Below are 23299 nucleotides of genomic sequence, written 5' to 3'. Positions count from 1 at the left end.
TACAAGGTATATTGGCACATAATAGGAATGCATTTGACGAAAAACCAAACCAAAACCAAAAATAAATCATTCGGAATGTATGCAATTTCAAATTAAGGAAGTGAACGCTAAATAAACCGCAACAAAAACAAATATGTATAGTGCATACGTATGTATATGAATATGATAGTCAATGAGGTAACTGGTCCAGACATTTTAACGAACAAATTGGGATGCAGACAAGCCAACACGGCGACATGAATAGCGACAGCTGCAGAGATCACATATAGGGATGTATACATGCGTGTGTGAATTTTTATATACCATATTATATGAATTATATATAAGTACAATACGTTCAGGCATGCTTGTATATAAAGCTTACGTACATATATCCCTGCGCGCTTTGACTTACCGCTTTGTTGTTATTTACAATTTTATACTCGTTAAGTTAAAGTTTTAGCCAAGAGACAGCCTTGCTTTATTCCTTATGAAGCTAGGTACTCTTAAATGGTAATAACGGCGCAACTACTCTCACGACTTACGCGTTTTTTCATTATATTAGAGGTAAAAGTAAAAAGCGAATCGTTGAAAAAGAGAGTGTGAACGTAATGTAGCATCAGTATTCTAAAATCTTTGACAGTTTCGAGAAATTCCGTTATTAATTATTAAGAATCTTTGTCTGAATGATAAATTTTGCCTGGCTTAAATTCAGGAATGAAAAAGTGTATACCTTTTTTCCACCACCTCTTCCTCCTCTTTGACAAGTTGCGTCTTATAAAATCTTGAGCATTACCGCGTGAAATGGGACACTTTCCATCATTACGGTCATGTGAATCTTGATAAGGGCTGGAAGTTTCGTGAACCTTTACCGTTCTATTCTGGGCTAGAAGGCCTTTGCAACTTCACTAGTGTTGGTTGCTGACCAACGTTTACTGAGCTCGCACGAGGCGCATGGATGCAGGAGTGCGCGAAGACAGGGGAACATTATCTCGATCCCATACCAACGGGATTTCAGTAAGGGTGCTCTTTCTAGCTCGCCCATAGGCTTTACAGCTTCCGAAGCTATGTCCGCGGATGGCATATGTATGATGGCATTAAGTGACACCGTTAGTGTTGAACGTATAAAATCATCGATGCTAATGAGGTCCGCTCGTGGAACACTACGATTTCGCATAGCCAAAACCCAACTTTTGGTAAGAGATTCTACAGTCTCCCAATAGCTCCTTTACAACAATTTAAGACAACCAATACCTTCTCAACCTTTTCTCAACATCAAGAAAGATGCCCTAGTAATCCTTACGCATAACTACTCCGTCCAGCCATGACACAACAGCGTGCAGAACAGTGTATATCTCCCCTAATGTGAAAGCTCTTCCGGGTTTCGGGATAGTCGTTACTCTTACCTGCCATCAAGCTTTGGGATTGTTGTCTTATTTAATGCCCATATGAGATGGCGCTCAATCTAAGGCCTAATAAGGATATTCCTTCGAAGGGAACTTCTATAATGTATTGATTCTTTAGAAAGTGAATTCCTATTCTTATTTCTATGAAAACCCATTGAATTAAGGTTCTTTGATTATTCGCAAAACTAATTGAAAGAGAATTGATATCACAAAAGACATCGTTCGATAACGTGAAAATATAAACAAGAAAATCGGATCGTATAAGTGCGCAGGCCTATAAAAGAAATCTATCTTTCCCAAATTTTTAACTGCAGCTGGTAAAAAATTTGTTATTACAAGAGAACACACTGGGTCATAATCTTTTTCATATTTTAATTTCGAGTGAGGCTTCAAAGCGTATATTCTCTCCAATGGCTATCAAACACAAATTAAAAGACCTAACTTTATCCGAGTGTATAGGAACATAGTCTTTTAACAACATCACTAATCTATATATACCTCGTAGTATAATGAACTTGAAGGGCTATATTCTCAAAAGCTCAATGAGAAAACAAAATCTCGAAGCAATTATATTTTAGACTCGATGAGAACAGAAAATTATAAAAGACATAGATTATAGCTAGGTAGGTAGGTTCAATAATATCAATCGATAGTAATAAAAGCCAGAGATTTTAGGATGCCTCTACTAATACTGAAAAAGCTGAATCTGGAGAGGCCAAAGACGAAGCGCATAACTTTATTCAGATTTCTATATTCTTAATGACGTACACAGAAAGGAATAACAGTGGCTATAGTGGGCTTAGCAAAGTTGTATAGCCAAGTAAGAATAAAAAGATGATCTGTAGGAGAACATCGTTGCATTTATATAATATAATATTTACTTCACATCATGGGAAAAATCCAAAAACATGCTGCAACCCCTCTTTTTTACCCCTCTTTGATTTATTTTCCCCTTATTCATCGTTTTTACTTTTTTTTTTTTGCGAGCATTGACTAGCGATTATGATCAGCACAATTATTTCTGGCATTTCGCCAGTTCGTTTCCTTTAAAGCCGGCTTGGCTTTTCAGCCAGCATTCAGGCGCATTTCGACTGCTTTGTGAAATTTCAATTATTTGCCGTTATTTTTTTCTTTGATTTCGTCTTTTGTTGCGATTTTGACGCACTGCTGATCGAGTGAGCGATCGATCATCCAATGCGTTAAGTGCTTTATAACGTGTTTTCAGCGCGCGCAAATAATCGGAGCTGCAACCACTTCGCACCATATGTGCAGAGGCGTTGCAATGGTTGCCGATAATCCCGACAATTTTGCTAAGCGCTAACGATGACTTTATAGTATTTGTGGTGGGCTAAATCATACATTTTATTATTAATCTTTATTGAATCATATTTATTTAGTGCCCAAAATGTGTGTTTATGTCACAGTGACTTGTGGAGTGGCGCGGCCACCTGAACTTTATGCAATTTGTTTGCAAAAAAAAATTTTGAGCGCGTAAAAGAAAAAAATTTAAAAGTCATCGTTTAACTTTTTTTTCTCAATGGTATTTAGTTTGCTAGTCTTTGCTTAGTTTTTGTTGTGGCGCGTGTTATTTTGCTGATTTCGACATTCAATAATTAAATACTTGAATCACGCATTAAACTTATAGCTCAATGCAAATCGTTATTATTGTGCTATTGCGTTATAATTTCCATTGCATGCTACGGGTGGCATCAATTTGGATGACGAAAATATTTAAAACCAAAAAATTTTATATGCTAATTTTTCCAATTTGAAAATATCATCCAAGAAATGATTTTCTGTAACCCCCAATCCATAAATTAATTCAAAGTAACCGGAACCAGAGAATATCAAACCTGAGAACATTAAACAAATTCGTAACCGAAGTATGCAAAAATTGTTAAAAAGGTAAGAAAAAAATTTTTTTGCCTTAACTTTTACATATGATCAATTCCACATTTGTGTGAAAAAATATAATCAGGGATAAACTTATTTCAGTAAGAATTCCTCAAAATTAGCGTTTTTTATAAAATTTCCCATTATGGCCACACAAAGTAATTACTTTTGCGCATTTAAATTAAAAGAACATTTATAACGATAAAAATTTACCATATAGAGGTCGTTTAATAAATGGAGAAAGTATTTGAATATTTTTTGGTAGGTTAGAGCAACCGACTTTTGACCTTTCAATACCCAATAAAAGGATTTAAGCTTGTTAAATCTCAATCAATAAACATTTTTAATCATTTTCCATTGAAAATTAATACTATGACGTTTCACATTACAAAACGTTTCATCAAATACATTTCATTTCAGAAATTTATTTAATTTTCATTGTTATACATTTTTATTAGTGATCTTGAACGATGTAACAAATGCCTCTTCTTCTTAATTGGCCTAGACACCGCTTACGCGATTATAGCCGAGTTAACAACAGCGCGCCAGCCGTTTCTTCTTTTCGCTACGTGGCGCCAGTTGGATATTTCAAGCGTAGCCAAGTCCTTCTCCACCTGGTCCTTCCAACGGAGTGGATGTCTTCCTCTTCATCTGCCCCCCGGCGGGTACAGCGTCGAATACTTCCATACCAATGAAAAACTACCAACAAATGCCTCTATTTATATATTTTTCTGGTAAGATTTCAATCTGGCCATTGCTCGTTTCCAATTGCTAAACGTCAAAACCTGCTGAGCTTTGACAGTTGATCGAGTTCAGGAGGTTTTGACGTTTGGCAATTGCTCTCTCACTTTCAATGAGAGATGAGTTGGACATCTCTTTATCTCTGATATAATTCTTCCAATTTTTCTTTATAAAAAAACTATCACGTATATGTGCCATGACATTTTTATTTTTTGCTTAATTTCTTCCATTTTTCTCGTTTCGTTTACTTTCCTCTGTAAGTAAAGAGTTGTTGTTTACTTATTTCTGCTAAATAGCAGCGAATATGGTAAATCCACTGGTTGAAGTTTTTAAGATTAAACCAAAATCGATGTGCACCTTCTCATTATTTTATGCTCTCTGAGTCACCTCACAACATTGTCAACATTATTTATGTAAAAATCATATAAAATTATTAAATATACAAGTCCAATTTGACTATAAATATTATTATGCATTCATACAAAAATATACTCATATCATAATTACTTTTACATGTGAATATGGAATTGCTGACGGCAAAACACAAAAGCATATGTACATACAATTGCATACATTGCAAATACAAGCGATTCCCTGGTCGAAAGCAAAAATTGAAACATGAGTATGGAAATGCTAACGGCAAAACGACATTCTTTACATTCGTTAGGAGTAACATCATTGGCATATATACATATATTTATTCCTCTTCATATTCATATCTATGTTCTCTGGTTGAGTATGTGAGAGAGCAGTAAACAATGCTAACATTTAAGGGTGAATTCCACGGTTGTGAGGTGAATTCTCCGGTTAAAATTTTACAAATGTTCGCTGCCGTACCTGCACCTTCTCTATGCCTTTATTTTCTCTTTACTATATATGTATGTATGTATATATTTCATATTGTTTGTGTTTTTGTGCCGGTCGGTTGGTTTTCGTTCGCTCGCTGAGTTTTTTAATAATAGTTATTTAAAAAAATGCCTAAATTTAGAAGGTGTCGTGTGCGCGGTTGCGAAAGTACAAGCGGTGGGGTAGTACGTCTGTTTAGTTTCCCAAATGATAGGGAGCTGGCTGAAAAGTGGAAGCACAATCTAAAAATTTTTCCAACTGACCACTTTCCATCTACCAACGCATTTGTTTGTGAGAAACATTTCGCAAAAGCGGCAATTGGCACAAAAATGCTCAAAAAGAATACAGTACCAACCTTGAATCTGGGTAAGTGCAAATGGGCACAATTTCCTTTCTATATCCATAAAAAAACCATCATGCATATTTGACATAGCATTTTTATTTTTTACCTCACTTCTTCCATTTTTCTCGTTTCTGTATGTAAACAGTAATATTTTACTTACTTTTGCTGTTAAATAGCAGCGAATATGGTGAATTCCTCTGTTGAAATTATTCGGCTGTTTTAGCCTTCCAATCGAGCATCATACCAATTTCAATTTGCTCCTTCTCATTGTTTTAAGTTCTCTGCTTTTCTCTGTCTGAAAAACCTTGAAGTAAAGAATTCACGATATTCGCTGCTCTTTATCAGAAATGAGTACGTTCTCTGACAGAAATATATGTAGGTATGTAAAACAACTGGTTTCACGCGAGAATGCATAATTGTTTTATGTTCTCTCTCTGACTCGTGTATGTGTGTTTAATTTAATTTCTTATGGATGCACATTTACGCGATGATTCCAGTATACAATTATTAGAATATTATTTTATTTCAATTTAATTTTTAAGGGGTCAGTACGGTAATATGGCCTGTTTTTTCGACATTTTTTTTATAGAAATTTTTATTCTGCACAGAACTTTTTCACATATCATGAGGTATATCGTGGAGTGTGTATAAGCAAATACAACTAACGAAAGTTGTTCGAAATAATTGGGCAAGGGCCTGCAATCAAAAGTTACCATATACATACATAAGTAAAAGTTATATACATATACATACTTATGTGAAAGACATTTTCCCAGAAAAGACATTTCATCAAAGTGAATTTTAAATGAAGTTCATCCAGTTTTAAATTTAAAAATCGAAGAAAGTGGGTTTTGCCGGCGGTTATTCAGTACCATCGTGGGCATATAAAAAATGAGCTTACACCAACACCAAATGATTTGCCATTTGAAGAACTTTAAAATCCAAATCATTTGAAGAATTTGAGAAATATTATTTTTACCATTTACTGCGAAAAAAATCGTTTTCGTGACACAAAATAATTACGCATATGTGATATTTGTATCTTTTCTTCAAAGCATTTCACTTTGCTCTTTGTGCATTATCGCATGAAATCAGTTATTTTACGTATATATCTGCCGGAGAACGTACTCATTTCTGAGAAGTAGCAGCGAATGTGGTGAATTTCCTACTTTAATCGATTGGACGGCCAACAGAGCTGAAAGACTTATACCGCGGAACTCACCACATAAACTGCTATTTACCAAAAATAAGTAAAAAGCAATGTTTACATAGAGAAGAACGAAGAAGAAGTTAAGCAAATTGGAGGAATTATATACAGTTGCGGTCGAATTCTTAGTAGTGGTAGGCATACATTTAATATATGTGATCATACTTTTTTAATGCAACCTTTTTGTTGGGATGCATTTCAAAATAAGTTAGCTTCAGATGTTGACATGAAAACATGCAACAACTTGTTTCGCTTGGCTTGTTGTTTTTGTTACATTGCGGGACTTTTTTTATTTGCACCGCGTTTCCGGTCAGTGAAAATCTCAGTAGTGCGTGAAAGAAGTGTTTGAAGAATTAAAATTAACCGAAATTTTTTGTGAAAATTTAAAATAACGGTGAAATTCATTTATTTAATTAAAGTTTTCGCTTTTAATGTTAAAATTTAAGTTTTATTCATTTAGAAATAGAGTTAAGCTACAGCGCCTGGCTTGAGGGAGGATTTTGTTTTGTCAATCACTAACATTTGAGCGAGTAAGATTTGAAGAAAAAAATTCAAAATTTTTATTTAAAACACCCTAGTACATACTTATATATACACGTCATAGGATCGAAGTTCGATTTATATTCTGACCAGATGGTCCTCGGTAAGCGATAGAAAACCTCGGAATGCACTTTTGTGATGAAAAGACTTCTTACAATAGAGCTGTTCGGAGACGTTTTATATTTAAAGGTTTTATTTTTTAAAGAAAAAACACAGAAACTTCAAATTTAATGGGGAATCCTAAAGTGTGATAACGTGAAATAGTCTGCTTACCGAATTGTTCTCTCAATACATCCATGGATTGGTGTGATGTGGTGGAAGTATCGACGTCTTGTTGAAACCAAATGTCGCCGAAATCACGAGCTTAAATTTCAGACATCTAATAGTCCGTTTTCATGGCGCGATAGATTATATGAATAAATAGAAAAGAGAAAAAAGCTCTAAGTTTTGATATCTGGCAGTAATGTATACACCTTTCATAAGAATGATTATTAGATATACATATGTATATACATATGCTCAAATTACCATAACATAATTATTATTACGTTGCTGTGCTTTAGTAAACATTCGAGCATTGTTTGTGATAAATTTATAATCGATCAACTTATCGAGAAATCAATAATGGGAACGTACTCATTCTAATCATTATAAGAAATGTAATACTACTTTTGGCATAAGTTTTTTCTCCTCTTTCATCCCGCTATCTTTTTTTCCTCTTATTTGCGCTCACATCGGACTTCAACGAACCCGACTTTCCAGCCTTATACGCTGCTATTATTATTAAGCCAATTTTAGCAGTTTATTTTTCATACGTTTATTACGCAATTACGGTAATATATATTTATAAGAAAAACAACTATTGCAAATGTGCGCAAATTAAGTTCATGACATTAAATCGTTGACTTTGAGATCCAAAAATCACGAAGCAATCCTTTCCGCATTTGTCGATCAATTGCTTTTTCGAGGAAGTGGTCGCGCTAAAAATCTTACGACAATTAATTTCCATGAAAATAAGTAAAGCAACGCAACGCAACTGACAACGGCTGTAACAGTAAATACGAAAACCAGACTAATGGACCGAAGCCGTGCAACGAGAGCAGATAACCGAAAAATAGTGCGTACGCGCACGATACCTGTTCGCATATGAACACCTCCTTATGTTTGGATGTGGGTGTGAGTTTCGAACGGCACGAATTCAGGGCATTGGCCGCCACGCACTAATCCCAAAATCAAGGCGCGAGCGCATAACCAAAAATCGTATGAACGAGAGAATAAACAAAAAGGCATTTGAAAACATGCATAAATTTAGGTAACAAGTAAACGTGTGTATAACTGTGGAAAGTGAAAAAATCCTCTATAGCTTGACAATACCAAAACCAGCGCGAACAGGAAGCCACCCAGCGAAAGCCAGCAGGCAGGCGCAACAACTTCGACGAACTTGTTGTTGTACGCATCATATGCGCACACGCAGACGCACAAGACTGCATTAGACGCGGCCGCGCATTGTCGCCTGGAAGGTCGCTTGGTCACCGGCTGCATTTCGGAAGTAAAAGATGTTATAGATGGGACATGTTGGCCAGCATGGCAGCACAGCGCCACCAACCAGTCCACATATAATCGGGCCAAAAACATTGTTGTTGATTGTTAACTCTTTTTGTTTTTTTGTTTTTGCTTTTGCTAATGCTTTCTTAATTTTCCAATTGACTTTTTATGAATATATGTATCTTGTTAGTCGACGATTTTTCACAAATTTTCCGATGATTACTTTTTAATTGCACCAACAAAATGTAAGGCGCTGAATCGAAGCCAAGACGCGAAGTCTCGTTAATGGCGCGCAGACAGTTGATTGCCGCGCTAACGTGGCGACGCCTCCAGCCGCGTAGCGACATATAGATATGTGGACGAGGCACATCAATGGGGTGGTGTGGTCGCGGCGGCAATTGATATTCCCTATTTTGGTCATATTTCCTGAGACAAATCGCTAGCGGATATGCATATGGAGCACTCGATCGCGACAAGCGCCTGACACCGGTATGGCGACTATGCATATTCGGTTCAAATAGGCGGTAGATTGTGTGGTCAATAAATAAAGAAATGGAAAAGGTGAGTAAGCAAGTGGCGGCAGCTAAAAAAATCTAGTGTAATCTTGTTCACTTCGCTGTTGTTGTCATTGCTTTTCGGGTGTTGCTGTGGCAGAAACCGTACGCAGTGCCAACTGATCGCTTTATTGGGCCGATGAGGAAGTTATTTGGTTGCTTATATACACGAGTGGGTATGTAGAGGAATTTTTGAATATGCGTAAGTGCATGTGTGTATGTAGATGGGAGCATGCGTGCACGTAACAAGAAACGCAATTCACACTTTCTCGCTTCAGGCCACAAGCTCCCGTTTTCTAACTTACTTGTGGTTTCTTTTTGTTGGACCTATTTTCGAAGACAGCTGAGTAATAACGCCGTTATTTAATACAATTTGGCATGATAGACATATATTTAATTTGTAAGAAACCATATTTTTATCGTGCAAACAGTAAGGATAGAAAGAGTTGGTCAAAATGCAGTCAAAAGCTGTCGTTACAATTAATGACATTTTAGCTAACCAAACAATACAAAAAACTCCTATCCTGTTCATGAAAGAGTGCCGCTGGAATTAATTGTCAAATAATTATTAGTGAGTTACAGCATTTTTGGGTTACAAAATACAAAAGAAGGTCTTACTGGGCATTGTTCAATCCACATTTATGCTGAAAATTCAGTTTGACGAAACTGACATTACCCGCCTCAACAAATTTTTGATTGGCTCAAAGCGCTTTGTCGATTAATAAAGGTTATTATGATTAATTTCTAGGAGTTCTATTTTAAAATCCCTAAAAGTTTCACCTTAACAATCGCACCATCGAAACTGGTTTAGACTGCTAGTCTCTTGAGCAACGTTGTTCAGAATAATCCAACATATTTTCCGCATACGCGATTTTTTCATTTTTTGTAGCTCCCTGTAAATCGGCCTGCTCCAGGCGTCGATAAGCCCAGAGGACACTCGAACGTTTTAGGCGAAAACTCTAAAAATGTTTTGAATATCAAATTGAAGAACATATATATCTCAGCCGAAAGCCTATGATGCTAGCGCTGCGTACTTTAGTTTATATAATAATTTGTTTATTATGTAAGCTTAAATAAAATAAAAAAAAAAAAAATAAAAAAAATATTGGATATAAAACTAATGAACTTTTGGATAATCAAGATATATCTGCAAAGTGGATGCCGCTCGAACTCAAAATCAATGAAATCGAAATTGTATGAAATTGGTTTCAACATAAACGGTATTCTCCAAATCTGATCACAATTCTTTAAGTTCTTAAACCTCATGAAAATGTGCGATTGATGGAAACTTTCCAATTAATCCTTAATGATAAGCGATATGTTGATAATTGTGAAATAAAAAAACAAATTAGGTTCTGTTTGTTATAATAATTTATTATTTATATATTTTATTTTATTACTAATTGTCTTCTTATTATTGCTAAAAACACCTTGGATGAATAAATTACTCAGAAAATATGCTTACTATTAAACAACGATAATTGCTTCAATTTTATGACGATTTTGATGAAATACCCTAAAAGGCTTAAGTGGTATGTAAAGCGCAATAAAAGCAATTCACGTCAAAAATATAGATTACCAATTATAAGAGGCGTGTTCGGCTACCGCCACCACCGACACATCTACATACTTGTATATATTCAAAGACATGCACATATTATACCACATATGGTAACAGGTAATAACGTGACAAAAAAATTATTTGGAAGAAAATAAAATTATTAAAAACTTCTGCTTGAAGCATACCGATAATGTACACCTGGTCTCCTTTCTTGCACGTTCCGATTTTTATTATATGAATTTATGAGCGTGCAAATTGGAACGTGTATCGCATATCGGGTCATCATCAAAGTATAATATTAATATGAGTAGCATTGGCAATACTCGTATGAGTATGAGGCAAGCAATCGACTGATAAGTATCGCACTATTGGTTGTAAAAAATCATTGTTAATTTTTCAGTTATGTAATCACCACCCGCAGTTTTTTATTAGCTGTCTGAACATAAACATATTTAATATTTAATTCACTCTTTTATTAAACATTATGAATATAAATATGTACTATACGTAATTTTATATACATAGATAAATGTTGCTTATTATTGTTATGTGAAAAGATGAACATTTATTTATTAGACAAACAAACTATGAATATTTTCTATTTCCATGGTCAAATTAAAGTACTTTATGGAAAACACACCTTCCCAATTTCATGAAGCCATTTATATATATTTTAATAAGTGCTTATTTATAAGGTGAAAGATGTAGGTATGTATACACAGTCTCCATTTATAAAGTTAACCAGATGAAAAAAAATATTATGTTTAATACGGCCCAACATATGTACATACATATATCATTCATTGTTCAACAGAATTACCTCATATCAGCGAATATATTTAAATTATACCTTAATTTTTCCATTTTGATAATTTTGTCGATGTTTGAACATTCTGATGAGAAATTCTACCCCTTTAGGACATCTGAAAAAAGGGGCTAGTGGAAGAACTTTCAGCAGTAAGGAGACACTTACATTCCATCTAACTATTAGAAAAAACATTAACTTCGGCTGCACCGAAACTAATATACCCTTCACAGGTGCATTTCTTTCCTTAGCGGAAGTTTTCCATACAAGCATTTGATTCCGATCGTTCAAATTGTATGACAGCTATATGCTATAGTAATCCGATCTGAACAATTTCTTCGGAGATTACATTGTTGCCTTAGAAAATAATCTATACCAAATTTCGTGAAGATATATCGTCAAATGTGAAAGTTTTCCATACAAGAAGATCATTCCGATCGCTCAGTTTGTATGGTAGCTATATGTTATAGTGGTCTGATATTGGCAACTCCGACAAATGAGCAGCTTCTTGACGAAAAAATGACGTTTGCACAATTTCAAAACGATATCTTAAAAACTGAGGCACTAGTTCGTATACATATATACAGACAGAGGAACAGACAGACAAACGGACATACTGATCCTTTATATATATACATTATAGGGTCCCCGACGCTTCCTTCTGGGTGTTCCAAACTTCCTAACAAACTTAATATACCCTTCTTCTCCTTACCTTACCTTACCTTAATATACCCTGCTCTGGGTAAATTGCCATTTATCAGAAGATATAAAGTACCGAACGTCTTTTTCTCTCATTGAGAGGCATTAGTCTACAACCTGCGAGCAGGGTAAAGTATCTGAAGCCCACACTAAATAGGATGCTCTCTTGGGAGCCTAATTTATTCCTATTTATAAGGGAGTGGGGAAGGTATCGGAGACTTATATATCTATAGAGAAGTGGTTTTTGGCTTTATGAAACCATAGTCAAGCCAATAATGTTTTATATATTATTCATTACGTGGAGTATACTGGCAAAAGTCTCAACATCATCAGACTGAGAAGAGTCCCTTTGTAAGGTGGAAACCATTAGATCCACTGAACTATTTGCTCTTAGCAAGGCTCATTTCGCCGCAATTGTAGGCCTTTCAAATTGGACAGTGACTGGCACGAAAAAAGCCAGGGGAAGCTTTCACTAGACTGAAATTAATAATGGACTTAGTTGGTCCAACAATATTGCTTATTTTCATAATTTTCATTTACTCTCAATGTTAAGCTTGAGCTAGTACCAGTTTATTACTACACATAAGGTGTCAAGCTGTCATGTTACTTTTTTCAGTGTTCAGAACGATAATATACATCTGGCTTAATGGGCACATAAACAAATAAAATTTAAGACTTGCCATTTTATCCAGAAAAAACAACGCTTTGGTAGTAGAATCATCAGTCCATATTTCTTCAAAAATGATGCCGGTGAGAACGTGATCGTCAATGGAGACTGACTGACTGACAGATAATGTCTGAAATTGAAGCTCTCGATCTCGCCGACATTTTATTTCAACAAGTCGGCGCAACTTCCCACACATTGCATCAATCAATGGATTTATTGAGAGAATAAATCCGTAAACACGAAATTTCATGTTTTGGGAGGTATGATTGGCTACCGAGATCTTGTGATATCACACTGTTAGACTTTTTTATGTGAGGGCATGTAAAGTCTATGCAGGTAATCCCGCTTCGAGCAACACATCACGAGTGTAATTCGCCAGTTACCAGTTGAAATGGACCATGGACCATATCAGACGTAGCAGGGGCCAATATTTGAAATAGATAAATGCCAAAGAATGATAATAAACATTTCTCATTAAAGTTGAAGTTTCTGTGGTTTGTCTTTAAAAAAGTGTGGAACTTGAAAATGAATCACTCTATATATATTCTCAACCACGTAGTTATGGAGACTTCATCTCCCACTGCGCTATTTCCTGATTAATTTCTACACTTCCTGCTCTTCTTTAATGTCTGGTGCAAAATCGTAACATACTCAGCTTACCAAAGCTCCTCATAACGACACTCATACATATGAAGTTATTATACATACATATGTATGTAAAGATATTAAATGTATAAGTACTGTTACACTATTTTGCATACTTTCATTTTAGTTGTCGTCAGCAACACTTTCAGCGCTGGTGTAACTCTGCCTCCGGGGTGAAGTTTCACATTCATTCCTTTTGGAATTACTCCCATTACAATTTCCTTGGCTTATGCGCTTACTTCCCACATACATATACGTATGTGTTTGTAAATGAATGAGAGTATCGAGGAGTGCAAAATGTTGCGGATGTTGAGCCAACTAGTAGGAGACTAAGGTCTATATATGTAGATAATCGTCTGTATGTGACAATGAAGTAACCAGAAGCATATTTTAAATAAATATTTAAAAATAAATGTATATAATATAAGAGCATACATATAAATATGTATGTATATTGTAAATACCTGTTATACAACGTTTATGACGTTCAATAATCATTAATATGAAACAGTTACTATTGCAGTTACCGGTTATTAAATACTCGCACCAATAAATTTAAGTCCATGAGCGAGTATTTAACGGAGCATTTATCATTGCGAACTGTTGCATTTAAGCGTAATATTGCCTTAAATGATGATGATTTCTAATTTATGATATTTTCCGCATTAACCATGACAATGAGAGCGCTAGGCCAACATCGGCCGACCAGTCAACAAGTCTCGGTTGTGGCATTGACCGTCAAAGATGACGAATGGTGTTGACAATGTGAAGGAATTGCATTTCTTTGGCTTTGATTGCATTTCGATACATGTCACGTGTTTATTTGTGTTCCGTTTTTATGCCCACAAGCATCGCTGCCTTTAAAGATTATTCAACTTTTCAATGATAGAGAAAGAAAGAAAGAGTATACTACTGTGATCAAATTGAAAAGTCGAATTTTGTCCATTTCATCTCTTTCAAAGTAATCCCCTCCCTCTGCAATACACTTATGCCAACGAATTTTTCAGTAGCACATAGCACTTGGAAAAATCCTCCGTCGTGATGGCCATCAGAGCCTTCTTCGATTCAGCTTTTATATCCTCAATTGAGTCACAACGGTATCCGTGGAGTGGTCTTGTAAATTTGCTGAATAGCAAGAAGTTACACGAAAGTAAATCAGGCGAACGCGGTGGTTGTGGCTCGATACTCGTATTAGTTGAAAATGTGGCGAAATGATCACGAATAACCATGTGTATTATCGCCCTTCTTTGTTGAATAAATTCAGACATAGTAAAAATTGAAGAATTCACTTTTAGAGCCTCACAAAACGACATATGTATATCTCAAATACTAATGAATATTTTGACGTGAAACTTAGCATAGATGTCACCAAAAGTACTACCAACTTACAGAAAAAATATTTACCGATGCGAAAAACACGCGAAGTAATTATTTAAATTCAATTTGATCATAGTTGTATAAAAACCATCTTGTGGATGAAGTCAACACATTTTACTTAGAAACGGAACATAACTACAAAAACTGAATCTTGCTGAAAGAACGTCGAAAAGAATTCACATAATAAGAGATTTTCCAAAAACAAAAACTCAAATAAAAGGCAAACATTTTATTCTCTGGATTGGTCTCCATATTGCTTCTCGAAAGATGAACACAAACGATTTTTTAACAAGAAAAAATACTATTTAGGCCATAATTCGAAAGAAGCTTAAGCTTAATTAAGATTTTATAGGGAAAATGGATTTTCCTTTTTTTTTTTAACGGTCCTCTTCATATTCAAGTATAACAAGATAGTGGTCCGTGTCAATGCTAGGATCTCGTAGCATATTGTGCCAAAGGTGTCTTTTTACCCACCTTAGCGTTGAAGACGCCAACCACGATTTTGTCATAGAAGACATCTTTGGTCCCATCGTCCTTCTCTTCCATTCCCAGCTATTGTTGAAGAGTTTTGCTTTGATGCCGATTGTTGTTAGACGTTCATCCACCGCGTGAATGCCGGGACTCGGTCACGGAGTCTTTCCCGCCTCGAATCCCTCACTAAAGCAAATATAGTACTCTTTTATATTGCCACTGTGTTAAATGCCAAAAGACTTATCTCAGTCCTTGTCCCGTCCAACGCACTTCTCAGACGAGGGTGATGTCAGCTCCTACTTTCGAGAACATCAAGCAGTTGGTCAGCGGCACCTTCCCAATTGAGGGATCAAACAATGCAGATCGTTATCAAAAAGAGGGTCTCTCATCCAATGCTTTCTTTTCATTGGGGTGTTTTTTACGTGGCGAGTTCCATACCCAGCTCCCAACCCTGAGGAGGAACGTTTCTTACTCAAACGGATGTTTTTTGACTACAAAGAGGACACTTGGTCTAAGACCGGAACTCGTGAGTTGTTTGAGCTTTACATAAAATAATTAAACCGTTTTGCAGAGCAAACGTGTCACTCTTTGACGGCCATTAGCGCCTAAAAAGTTGACTCGGATATTACAAGCTATCTTATTCATGTAGCGACATAATTGGATGTAAACAAAAGGCATAAATCATTTGCTTTGCAAACGTATCACCCTTTGCCAACCATAGACGCCTAAACAGCTCATTTTAATGAAGCTACTACCACTCCCCTGGATTATTTTCCAGAAAAAGAAAGAATTTGTACAATTTTAGATTTAAAAGGTTTTGATTCCAAAACATTCCAGCTAATAGTCACACTCTTAGCTTTGTCGAGATTTTCTCCTCTCGACATTATCTGACAAGTAAATAGTCCTTGAAATATAAAACGACCCCAAATGTATACCAAAACCCAAAATGTATAAAAGGGTCCCGGGTTTGTGGTTTGCTTGAGGTTTCATTGCAGTCTAATATCTTTAATGTGACTCTTACTTAAGTTAGTTATAATAGCCATCAGAAGATAGTACTTAATTTATCCATATTCATAGCAAGCGACATTCGTTAAGAAGACAACTAGTTACGATTTGTTATGTAAAATTTTAAAATATATATTGTTTTGGAAACATGTACCACAATTTTTAGGAGTTCTACCGGAACCTACGATATATATTTCCAGTTATTTAGTGTTACCAATGCTTCTATAAAACCCACATTTTCAACTTCGGTCCAACCTACCTCCGCCTTACTCGCTGTGTGTTTATTTGTTGAGTCTGCGTTTTATCGGAGATAGGCGAATGCGCACACATATATTCCTATTAAATCATTTTTTATTTGTTTATTGTCGCCTTTTCCTTGGTTAAATGTACGAGTGCGTTTGTTGCATGTGGCAAGCATTGCATAATCGCTTGGCGGTCGTGGCAGCTGTTACACTGAATCAACTTGACTGTAAGTGAAGGTGTTTTCAAATAGCCTTTAACTTTGTTGTTGTATGTGTTAGAGGAAGGAAGCTGCGCGTGTTTTGATATGTCTGGCTGATAATGAATTTGCTGCACAAGTGTACGCTGTGGCAATATGCACTTAACACCTGCCGCACGTCGTGAATAGATGGCAAATTCGTTCAAAGATTTGTTCGTGTTTTTAATCTTACTAACAATGTATTGCACAAATCCAAACGATTTTTTTTTTATTACTTTGGAGTGTTCAAATCTTTCTTTAATATTGATTACAGTGTATTAAAAGCTCTTCAAGTTTCCCAACGTCAAATAATTATTCCATTCCTTATGGTCATTGTAGTAAAAACAATGAAAACGAACTGTAACTGACTAATATCGTTATCAAAATAGTCGACTGTTAAAGCATTAGGTAGTCTTTGAAGTCACAAATGGCACATTAAACGAGATTTAAAGTCAATTTGAAGTCATAGTGAAATGAAAACAGTGTTATTTGTCGAGCTGTCATTCATTATCTATACATATGTACCGAAAATTTTTATAGCTGCTATCTATTATTTTCAATACGTACTTAATTATTTCTGAGTTTTGTCCTCTCTGACGTATTATTAAGAAAAGAAGAGACAATTTACACCATCTGCTAGTATTCCAAATCTAAACCAATCCTTAGAACTATTTAGTTTATAAGACAATCACTACCTTTGAAACACTTAATCGTCCAATGTTTGCATTGGTAGTCTTTTCCAAGACTTGGCGTTTGGTAGATTTTCCAGGCCCAAAGCCACAGTAACAAGGTCCAATCAGTGTTTTGACGGTGGGCCTCAGTCTTTCACACAGTACGGTCGGTAGAACCTTATATGCAATGTTAAGGAAGCTTATTCCACGGTGGTTGGTCCAGATTCTGGGGTCTCCCCTTTCGTGGATACGACAGAGCAAACTAAAATTCCAATCAGCTACAAAGATGCTTATGCATGGTCCCTAACAGTTCTTCGCCGCTGTATTTGAACAGCTCGGCCAGCAACCCATCGGCCCCTACCGCTTTGTTTTTCTTGAGGCGTGTTTCTCATAGTCGGACAATTAAACGTCTGCCCCACCGCTATTGGTGGGGAATCGGGTTCATCACCTCCTGGTGTTATGCTTTCACTATCATTTAGCAAACTGGAGAAGTGTTCCCTCAATAATTTCAGTGTGCTCTGGGCATCAATTATTAGAACACCTCGGGGGGTTCTACAAGAATAACACTAAAGACGTGTCTTCCATCTATCACAACACGACTGATCTGGTTAGTGGTTTTTCGATCCGGAGCCAGCCAAATAGCTTTATGCATTTTCTTTTGCTAGAATCTAGTACTTCAGATAATCATATTTCGGACCCCAGTGAAGTCGATCAGTCTCAACCCATTTGGGGAGGTTTCATCATGGACGCTGAATTTACCAACCAAAGATACCTCCTTTACCCACCCGGGCATTAAAGTCTCCAAGCATGATTTTGGCATGAGCAATTCTCTTAGGAGCGCTTCATGCTATATTGAGGAACTTCGGTTTGATGCGGATTGTGGCTAGACGTTCATATAGCGGGGTAAATGCCCTTAAATCATTATATACTTAGCACGTTTGCAGTGGTCGTCATCAAAAGGGGGTCACTCATCCTAAGCTGTTGCAACCTTTTCATTGGAGGTGTTTTTTTACGCGGTGAGTCCCAAATCCAGCGCAAAACCCTGGGATGGGATAATTCGCCTTCTCACTTTATGTTTAACGACCTAGAGGATACCTGGTCTAAGAACAGAAGTCATGGTCTGCTTGAGCCATATATAAAAGAATCGCTTCTGCAGCATGGTGATCATTAGGTGATCAATAATAATGAAAGTTTATTTTGATGTAACAAAGAAATCGTTCTATAATATGAAAAAAAAATTAATTTTATTTGAGAAATAAAACTAAAATATACTCAAAACGCCAACAAGTTATCTAACTACCCTAATAATAAACAAATGAAATAATAAAACCACAAATAAAGCGAACATAAGCTTTTACACCCAAGTAATATTGTTTTTTTTTTTTTTTCATTTTTCACACGAAGTCAACGAGGAACTGCAGTCGGAACGCCGCTACGGTTCACCGCAAAGTCGGTTGGAAATGTTAGGTATGGCGAAACAATGGAAGAAATGTGTTCATTACGCTCAATGTGGCCATAAATTCAAGTAGCAAAAACAATTTAATAATATAAAAACAAAAAATAACTAAAAAACAAACAAACAAATCGCACAGCCACTGTGAACGTGTGACAAAGTGTTTACACTGGCGAATGATCGCAGCTACTTCAGAGATTTGTCGACCGAAGCCAGCGCCAAGCGGGTTCGCGGCTTGGTTAGCAAATGAATGGCTCGTTTGTTGAGCATTTAAAATTATATAAAGTGAATTATTAGATTATTATTGAAAATAAAGTGAAGTGCAATTATTGAAATCGCCAACCGCCACGTCCTATTTAGTTGTTAAGTGGAGTAAACGATTTGACAACTCACAATAATAATATAATATGAAAAGACTATTTATTTTTTTGGAATATTATGGCATATAGAATTGCTGATGTTGTATAAATTGTTCTCTAAAAGACTCTATGAACTTTGAAGCCGACTTTAAAGAAGGGAGAATTTTCATGCACTTGAACGGCATTTGCTTTCTTGAGCAGTAAAAAAGTAGATTACGTTCTAATATAATAAAAGGTTAAGGTTCATTTCCAAGAAGTGGATCTAATCTTACAAATATTTGCTTATAATTCATTTTTGTGGCGGAGTTCATGGTTAGTTAAAAAATTGATGGCGTGAGGCAGAGAATCTTTTCGAGCGCTTTCATTATTTATTTATTTATTTATTTATTTAAAAGAGAACTAATTATAAATAATTAATCCACTTGTAAGAATCAGCACCGGCTACCAGGGCCTTCGGCTCTTAATACTAAGATTATGGTGAAAAGAAAATATTTAGTAATATTTTATGTTACACAGTTTAAGAAATTTATTAATGGCACTGATGTTATCGCTGTTTGTTGCTTTGAGAAGGTCGGAAGGTCTCTTATTCCCAAAGGTTGATTTCCTTAATACGTGCAGTGCAGGGCATTCATCGATGAGGTGAATGACTGATTGGGTGAGAGCGTTGCAATGGTGACAGCTTGGTTGATCGGTACCGTTAAGAATATGGCTGTGAGTTCTTGTAGTGTGGCCTATTCTAAGACGAGTGAACGTCTTGATGGGTGGATAGGTTTTACACCAGTTGGGTTTTGATCTCTGTAGTGATGTTGATAGCTAGTCTAATCTCGGAGATTTATATGATGGCAGTACTTTTTTATATGTTCTTTGATGTCTTTAGTAGTAAAGTGTGGAAAGAACGCTTTCATTTATWTATATTTCATTATATTATATTATAAGTTGAGAAATGTACTGCGACCTACGCCCTGAGCCTTTTTATAATTAATACTATCTTTATGAATTATGATAAGTATGTACCACTTAGTTGCACAATTTATAAACAAATTTGACACAGCTTAAGTCGCGCTCTTCAATTTCCTCCTTTTCATAACTCATTGCGTCTAAAATTCAGCGTCCAAGCCAATATTGAGCACAAAAAGTTTCTATATTGCAATTTTACAGGGTGATAAAGCAATGTTTCTTATATAAAAAATTACAAATTCTAGCAAACACGAGCATTATACAAAAGACTTAAGACACAAACCTAATGCTGCAACAAGAGATATAATATGTAGATATATTCACTTAATTGACCTTTACATCGTGACAAAAAAAGTACGCGGAAATTGTATTTTGTCACCTTCAAAATAATTTCCACAAGATGTAATACACTTATGTCAACCATTTTTCCACTTTCACTTTTCATAAGCACTTTTTGGTATGGCCTTCAGCTCTTTCAGCGAATTTTGTTTTATCTCTTCGACCGACTGAAAAAGGGTTCCACGGAGCAGCAATTTCAGTTTTAAGAACAAGAAAAATTCACATGGAGCCAAATCTGTTGAATACGGTGGTCGATCGATGGTATTCATTGTGTCTTTGGCTTTTAATTCGATCACTATCCTATTCTTTTTGAAAAAAATTCAGCTTTTCTCTCTAACATTTGGCTGACAATTTTCAATGCTTAACTTTTTTAATATTTTCATCAGTTGAAGAGGTCGAAAGTCATCCATAACGAGATACATATATCTTCAATCTTCTTTGTACCACTCTTTAGGCTTGCGTTTTTGATAAAATTGAATCGCCGTAAGCCTTTTCCAACATTCGCAACGATTCCGCAAACGAAATTTGGTTAGAAATACAGAATTTGAGACAAAACCCTTGCTCTACAAGTAAACAGAACTTTTTAAATCTAGCGCCCCCTGGTGGCCCCATCTATATGTCGACTGGTGCATTAGAATCTGCTATATTTATCAATCAACATGTGGACCAATCAAAATCCGTGATCACCTGAAATTCCATCGAAACTGTAAATCAGCCGAAATCATAATTTCAAATTCATGGAAATGGAATTGCAGATCTCCAAAACATGTGTGCAGGGTTTGTTCCGCACAAATTGACTGATGACCAAAAATTCATTGAAAAAATTCTCATCGATCGACGCTTGTGACCGATTATTTTACCAAAAATCACATTTTAACCATTACCCACTCCTCATATTCACCTGATATGACACCGTGCGACTTCTTCCTTCTCTGAAAAATGCATTTGCCCATGAAAGCAAAGCGTTATGCAAACGTAGAGGCCATACAAAAGGCTTGCTCCGGCATACTACCATACCGGCCAACGAGCTAAAACTAAAACACTCGTTCGACATGCTTGAGAGACTGTCGGTGCATATTATTAGGTTACAGCCTTCGGGGTTTTAATTTTGCAGCTTCTTCAATTGCTCTAATTTCCGAGTTGAATATAGCCGTGTAGCAAGGCAGAAGCCCATTTTTGATTAGTTCTTTAGATTCTGTTGTAATATTAAAGGTGTTTTCAACTTTCTTTGAACCATCACAGTATCAAATTAGCCAGTGCTTTTACTTCCATTTTGGCACTTCCTTGACATGTAGTTGCCTTAAAGCAAGTGGGTTCGTGTTATTTTTGGGAAAACCACTGTATACGAAAAGAGATTCTGCAGATTTCCAGGGAAAACTGAATAGCTTGTAGGTTTTTAGTTTCGATAAATGCCTATGTTCCTATGCCTATCTTCTTAGTCATTTTGAAGATTTTTGTGAATGTAGAATTTATTTTTAGGTATCTTTTGAAATGAGTCTTGAAGTCTGTGTACAGGATGTTATAAGAGTTTTGTATGCAGTTATAGATTTTACTCACAGTTAATTTAAAAATGCGGTCTTTAATAGTAGGGAGTTTCAGTTCATAGAGTATGTTTGCAATTGCAGTTGGTTCGAAACCCGAAACTAATTATGCGTGGTGCCATGTGGTAGTTTATTTCAATTTTCTGCAGATAGCGTTTAGATGTTTTGCCATATACATATAATAAGGAAATAGTAGATCTTCCCCAGTATCAAGGCTTTCATAATATTTAATAAAGACTTTGTATGTACGCCACTTTTCAAGCTGCATATGATTTTAAGTAGATTTATTCGTTTTGAAAGGTCTTCACATAGGACTTCGATTTTGTATTTTAAAGTGAGTTTTTGATCGTTAGTTATTTCTACGATTTTAAGATAGAGCACACGTTCTATGATATGATTGCGAAACACTGGGTCTGGAAGATTGCAGTTCCGCTTCTTACACTTTTCAAAATTAATAGATGCACCCGGTGTTAATGATCAATTTGTAAATAAAGAAGACAAGTTTTTCGAATCATTATTGTAAGTGTTTACGTCGTTAATCTTCGATAAAATAGAAATTATCTGCATATGAATAGTGGGATATGTTATTAACTCTTTTCCATTAAAGCATTTATTTTTTCAAATGTGTTTAGAAATAACATCACCGATTGGAGAGACCCCTGTGGTATTCCAATTTTTTTACTTTTTTAAGTTTGATTTATATCCGTTTACGTTGGCCGCAAATGTTTTTCATAAAAATGCTTTTGTATAGTTGTAGATTTTCGGACCAACTTTTCACTGATCAACTTGTTTGAGTATAGAGTGGGCACCTATACGATCGAAGGCTTTTATAAAATCAACACTTATAACAGAGCAGTGATTTGGAGTTTATAAATTACTAGATAGAAAGTGGTCTAGGTAAATTGTTGCCTGCTTGACCTAGATTTAAAATCAATTTGTTTTCTACTTATTAGTTTGTTTAACAAGGACACGAGGACAATTTTCTTTAGTATTTTTAAGGTTATTTTCCAATTCAAACAGTGTATTTTCTTCTTCACGACTACTAGCAGACTTTGAAATTTTATTCACCTTGTATACCGATTTGAGGTCGCAATTTCTGGCAGAAATATATTCACGTAAAAATTGTTCATCATAAGTGGCAAATATTTCCGCAATTTTGAGCAAGGTTCAGCCTTTACAATGAACTTACCACCGGAACGTAGAACAACGTCAAACGT

The 23299-nt window shown here is 35.7% G+C and overlaps 1 protein-coding gene across 1 annotated transcript in view; it reads left to right on the top strand.

Annotated features, from left to right (window-relative positions):
* The first annotated feature begins 5023 nt into the window (after positions 1-5023).
* LOC108978017 overlaps positions 5024-23299 on the top strand; it is a 35405-nt gene continuing 17129 nt past the window's right edge. The window contains exon 1 of the mRNA XM_018948071.1: positions 5024-5231. Coding sequence (XP_018803616.1) covers positions 5195-5231 — 37 coding nt within the window. The 5' untranslated portion in view covers positions 5024-5194. The remainder of the gene's footprint in view (positions 5232-23299) is intronic.

Source organism: Bactrocera latifrons, unplaced genomic scaffold (genome assembly GCF_001853355.1).
Source record: "Bactrocera latifrons isolate USDA-ARS-PBARC rearing strain unplaced genomic scaffold, ASM185335v1 scaffold_99, whole genome shotgun sequence".
Classification (NCBI taxonomy): Eukaryota; Metazoa; Arthropoda; class Insecta; order Diptera; family Tephritidae; genus Bactrocera; species Bactrocera latifrons.
This window is presented reverse-complemented; position numbering and strand designations above follow the sequence as displayed.